This window comes from Nuphar pumila, chromosome 1 (genome assembly GCF_984573655.1).
Source record: "Nuphar pumila chromosome 1, dmNupPumi1.hap1.1, whole genome shotgun sequence".
Classification (NCBI taxonomy): domain Eukaryota; kingdom Viridiplantae; phylum Streptophyta; class Magnoliopsida; order Nymphaeales; family Nymphaeaceae; genus Nuphar; species Nuphar pumila.
The window spans coordinates 164401884-164408326 of NC_143249.1; the positions used below are offsets into that span (position 1 = coordinate 164401884).

A 6443-nucleotide genomic window follows, 5' to 3' on the forward strand; every position below is an offset into this window, starting at 1 on the left:
TTGAGATCTGATAATATTGGCAAGTTGTGTGTCCAGGCTTATAACAATACTAGAACACGACCCTAGGTCTCTCTATTATTTCTACAACAGCCCCTACCTCGCTTTGGCTGTCTAGAAAAAAAGTTGGTAGTAGGGACAGTCGTGTCAATGATAGAATCATTTGTATCTTTGATTCGGGCTTCACGAACTAGCAACAGACTGTGTAACTCATCCAAAGTGATGGGTTTGTTTCTATTTTCTATTAAGGTCTTAAATGTCATATACTCAATCGAAAGACCCCTTAGTATTTCAAGAATCATATCTTTTTAATCCACAGGTTTAGATGTCACAGCCAGCTCATGGGCAATAGCGTGAGCTTGTTGAAAATACTCATCTAGTGTTTTATTTCCTTTCTTAAGATCCTACAACTGTGACTTGAGTTGAATTATACAGAATCTTGTTTGGGCAGCATATGATGTCTTTATAGGAGACCACGTCAACATAACCCATGAGACCATAGGTATGTAGAATAGCTAGGTATAAATTGTGATTCCTAGAAGAGATAATTTTCTGAGGTCAATTTAATGGCCATATAATGCTGAACATTACTGGGCATGGATGGAGATACAGGGCTGGAAGCCATACCAGGAAGTCAGGCTGGTGTTAGGCTCCACCACTATCAATAGACGTTGGATTTAGGAAGTGGTCGGTTATGGTGGCTCTGATACCATAAAATGACACACAAAATCGCACAACACAATGATTTAACATGGTTCAGCAATATGCATGCCTACGTCTAGGGAAAATAGCCCTCGCTTCTGGTCACCTAAGAGCTTTGTTTATTAACATATTTATATCCTTGGAAAGGCTGTTGAGTTACTATTTTTTGGGAGTTCAAGAACTATAGAAGGCCCATATGATTTCAGGTTTTGGACTCTTGACAATCTTGCTCATACAAGCCTTATTGGGTTGATCCTTCTTGGAAGAGTCCAACGTGTGAGCGTCCTCCTTCGTGTGAGAGTCATTTAGAGAGTCCTCCTTCACGTGGAGTCCTTCATGTGAGAGTCTTTGAGAGGGTCCTACTTCATGTGAGATTCCTGAGAGAGTCCAAGCCCAATGTGAGCATGGGCAAGGCCAACGTGTCCTCTAACAAAACTTGACACGAAGAAATTACAGTGCAATGAAAGAACAGGTCAAAACACGCAAACACTAGTTACACTACAAGATATTCTGAGTCAATTTTTTAACCATAACAGCTCACAAGCTCGCCACAACTGAAACCCCAATAAGTTTCACACAACTCCAACAAATTCTACGAATGAGAAATTACAAAAAGAAACACTCAGAATTCATTCCATATCGCCTAATTACACATTTTACAACTATTATTATTTTCATCCAAAAATACCAACAATGAGGCATTCATCTCGTAACTTCATTGCATACCGTTTCCATCATTTCCATCGAATAAACCAGAATAAATCAATATGACAGGTGACTATAACAACAAACACAAACATACACACACAAAGATTCAAAACCAAAAGAATACAAAGATGGGGAATGAGGTGCAAAGGTAAAAGAAGTTTACAGGCTTTGATTATTTACTGGGTCTTCCTCCTTGGGGATTGTTTCTCTATAGCTACTCTATAGATCCAGTAAACCTGGGGGACGAACAAACAAGAAATGGAGATTGTGTATGTCAATGGAAATAAAAAAGGACAATTCGTGGGGATTTAATTTTAGAGCACCATAATAAGTTATAGATTAGGCATTTGAAATTTTTCAAAAATAAAAAAGATCGAGGAGGTTACCAATGCAAGCAGGTGTACAAGGACGAGGGCGACAAGCAAGAAAGGGAGCCAATCCAAGTGAGAGGGGCCATGCAGCGGCCTCCCACCTTCCTCTGCCATTGACCCACCACCACCACCACCGTTAACTTGGGCAGCCTAGAAATGGCAATAGAAGCATGGCTAGCCGGATTAAGAAGCGGGTACGCGAAGCGATGCACCCAGCATGACCCCAACAACCGAGTATTTTTCTCGGTAAAAGAAAATCTCACAATAATGATAAAAAAAAGTTCTTCTCAAGAAAGAATCAATATATTTAAATCTTAAAATATATTTAAAATATAAATATTGCTTTAATAATGTGGTAATATCAGATAAAAAACATGATACTTTCAAAATTAGTGATATTTTGAAAATGTCGCTTTTTTTATTATATCAGTTTTTGAAGTTTTGACACAAAATCCATGAGATTTTAAAATATGACTATATTTGACTATGATTTAAAAAATGGTTTAAAGAAAAGCAAGAACGAAGCTAAGAGGGTTCCACTCATTTGGTAGAGGCCGCACGTAAATGTCACCATGTTGACGAGACATTATGAGCTATAAACCATAAGAGGCATTCCTTGCCCCAAGGTTAGTGGACAGGGAAAACCTTCCATTTGGATGGCACTCAAAACCTAATTTTAAATTTAGTTTTGTGCCTAAAACCTAATTTTTGGTGTGTTTGAGTGACACAACAAAACTTTGTTAATTTTGTTAAAACTTTGTCCCTCTCTCCCCCACTGGTTGGCCTCAGATTTTCAACCTGGTTTATTCTCCCCCACACTCCCATCGTCAACTCCCTCTCTTTCTTTCTCGCCTCCTATAAAACCCCATGAATTTTCAACAATTTTTGAAAAAATAAATTTGAAATTATGATAAATTAATGTGTAAATTTAATTTAGTTTAGTGTTGAATTTTAAGTTGAAATTTCATCAAAATTGAATTTCAAGTGAAAGTGAATTTTGATTTGAATTTGAATTGGGAAAACAACTATCAATGTGGATTAAGTTTAGGATTTAATTAGGATTGAATTTAGGTCGAATTAGATTTTTATTTGAGTGTGAATTTGAATCTCACGTTAATTTGAATATTATGTGAATTTGAATTTGGAATTGACTTAATCTAAATAAATTAGATCGCATTTTGATATGGATTCAATTTAGAAATTTAATTGGATATTAAATTAAAAAATAAATGTGAGATTTGAAACTTAGTAGTTAATCAAATTAAATTAAGTAATGTATATCCCAAGGGTGGGATGCCCCCCCACCCACCCACCCACCCACACACACCTTTGGATCAACAAATCCAATAAGGGATGGACTTGATTAAGTCCAAAGGAAACCCTAAGGGGGTGGGACATCCCCACCTTCCTCCTCTGGTTAAATTAAGTTGGAAAAATAAAAGTCCAAAAGAAAAACTAATAAGAATCCTAGTTGCTAAGAGTCTCTTGTGAAGGGAATTACAAAATAGAAACTCCCTTTCTCTTTTTCTCTCCATACGTTGTTTGAGAAAAAATTACTAAACTTCCTATCCCCTATGGCCAAGTCAAAAAATATTATATAGAGGAACCCTGTCACACATGCTCCCCTATTTTGGGCTCTCTCCAATTCACCATCTTCTCTCTCTTCTCTCTTTCTTTTCTCTCCCTTTCTCTTTTTCTTCCTCCCTCACATTTTGAGTGGACTCCATTAAAAAAAGTTGGTGGTGCTACTAATAGCAGGAGGACCAGCAAGCTAATTTAATGTCCCAACCAACCCAACATTCCAATGTGTTTCAGTTTTTGGCGTCGTATTCGGAATTGTATTGGCATTCTAACTGTATATGTTTGCATAGTGCCATGGTGCATATGTATATGCGCATTGTGGATCCATATATGTGTGTTAATGTATGTATATTAGTCATGTATTGTTTATAAGATTAACATGACATCGATTTTAATAGATCAAAGCCTCAAAACAATTTTTGGTGAAAATCGATTTTGGAGAAATTAAAGCATGTGTTTTCTTAAAAATATTTTTGAAAGTGAATTGATATTTAAATATGAACTGTATGTAATATATCAAATCTATGATTAATCTGAGGTGCAAATATAAAAGCTTTCTTATACAAAAATCATTTTTAGCTTTTTGATGTCTTTTTCAGAGAAATTAGATTATACTATTCTAGATTTTGGTTTAGTGTGATGTTCATTTATGATTAGCATGTATGAAATTGGATTCATGTATTTATTATTATATGTGTATGAATGTTTAAAAACCCAAAATCTTTATTGTACAAAATCAATTTTGATGTACGAAAGTCTCTTTTGAGTAAAATAGGGTTTTCATATAGAAATAGACTGAATCTTGCATGTTATTTGTATTATTAGTCTGATCTTTGTGAATTCAGCTTGTTAGGATGTATACATGCATGTGTATAATATGGTTACATTAAATCAAAATCATAGAATGCATGATTCTTTATGAAAAACTATATGTTTAATTATGTGTTTGTCAAAAATGCATTTTATCTGGTGATTTTATTTTGACCAGTTTGAAAGAAATGCATGGTACTCTAAATCAGTGAATCTAAAAAAAATAAATTTTAGAAAGATGTTTCACTCATTAGGAACAATCCAAAAAAAATTTGGGTTCATTTGAGGTTCGGATTGAGAGATACGACATTTGCAAGTCATAAAAGAATTTTTGTCCTAACAGAAATTCTGTAATGACTACTCATTTTTATTGATTTTATTTCTCCCAATTTACATCATGTTTATGACCAATATTTTTATTAATGTTAACTTATGTATTGAACATTATACAATAAAAATTTTATGCATAGATTTACTATGGTTTGTGAATTAAAAATTGTGAAAGTTTGTTTCAGAGGCTAGAAATTTTTAAACATAGTTTATCCAAAATCAGGAATAAGCTATAGTGCATGAATTTTAGTTCTCAACTAGGATGGAGTTTAAATTGATTTCTTTTAAAATTTGTGTTAGACAGACCCATCTAACTCCAGTAAAATTTATAGAATTTATTTCATTTTGTAAAATCATTGGTTGATAGTTCTTTAGTAAATTTGAACCAGACAAGTTTGTTATGCGAAGAGAAAACTAGTTTCAATAAAAGATTTATTTCTCTCTGATCCTGCATGAGATTGGGCCTGAGTTTTTTGTCGTAGATAGCTAAGATGTGCATCTATTATAAAAAATTTAGATTTTATTTCATTGTATTCTGGTTGTGGAAGAATTTAAACCGACTGATAAATTTTATCCATGCAGTTCCAAACTAGAACTTTTTGTTTGTATTTATGTCATGGTTTAAAAAATGACCAGATTGACATGTATGGGTCCCATATCTCGACTAGATTAATACACACTATATTAATGTACAGTGTGTGGGCCCAGTGTGGCTATATAGTGGTACTTTTACTTTGGATCATGTATGATTTCACAACCTGTAATTTTTGGTTTCAATAATAATAACATGAATTGCATGCCTATGATGTTGTGCATATGTTGATATCTTATGCATGTTATGTTATGTAGTATGTTGATATGTAGATGTGTTTCACATGTTGACTTAATGGTTAAGCAGAATTTGATATGTTGATATGTAGTTATATTTTTGTCATGATGCAACATATTGTTATGTATATTGATATGCATGCACACAAGGTGACTTACGTATTGATGTTGTGCTTGGTTTAGTTTATGCTTGAGAGATCATTGTGTTGGCCTGTTTGAATGCATGTGTGTTGCATTAATAAGAACCCGACAGAAATTGGGTTAATTGTTAATTGAGGCCTAATTGATCTTATGCATGTTTTTGCCCGAATTGGTGGCAATGCCTTTGCCCAATTAGAGACTACTGACCTTGTGAGTGGGTAATTGTATTAAAGCATGAATGACAAGAGAATTAATTAAAATTGAATATGAAATATGCATTAATTCTCTTATCCATACAAGGATAGGGTAAACAATACTCTAGGCTTTGTGAGATTTGTTTATAATATAAAAAGTTATTTTTTTCAACTACAGGGAGAAGGGACTAGGCTATCACTATAACCACGGGGTGGTATGTATATGGACTTCAGTTGAAGGAAATTTTGATATATCAAGTTAGAGGATTGAGTCTCTCTTGACTTTGGATCGCCTCATACCCCAGTACAGTGAGGTTGTGTAAGGCCAAGTTAATAAGTCATAAATTATCTAAATATACACCTTAGGTCATTGCCTTCAATCTAGATTGTCTATGTTGGTACCCACAAAAGATTGGCTATTGAAACGATTATGAATTATGCATGTAGCGAGAGCATTGCATGCATCATTTAAGTAAGAAAATCTAAATAAAAAAACTAAAGATGCTCATTCATGAAGGAGATGTTATGCTCATACTGGTAAGTACATGTATTGTTAACTGCATAAATGTGACATAAATCATGTGTCTTTAAATTGTTTAATGCTTTTGTTGTTTTTCTAGATATATATGTTCATGTTATGGATTGTTGCTACATGAAAATAAATTGTTATAATTGTTTTCTGGAATGCAATATGATGTTTTGTATAATCATATTGCATGTGTTTTAAAAGATATATGTTTATGTATACTTGATACTATGAACACATGCATTGTTATTGTGT

The 6443-nt window shown here is 33.7% G+C and overlaps 1 protein-coding gene across 1 annotated transcript; it reads right to left on the minus strand.

The window, feature by feature from the left end:
- Positions 1-1583: 1583 nt before the first annotated feature.
- On the minus strand, positions 1584-2603 carry LOC149851186 (uncharacterized). Its single transcript, XM_090007907.1, has 3 exons — positions 2577-2603; positions 1794-1928; positions 1584-1643 (listed from the first exon to the last, which is right to left on the minus strand). The coding sequence occupies exons 1-3, from the start codon at positions 2601-2603 to the stop codon at positions 1584-1586; spliced, it is 222 nt and encodes a 73-aa protein (XP_089864033.1).
- Between the last annotated feature and the right edge of the window lie 3840 nt (positions 2604-6443).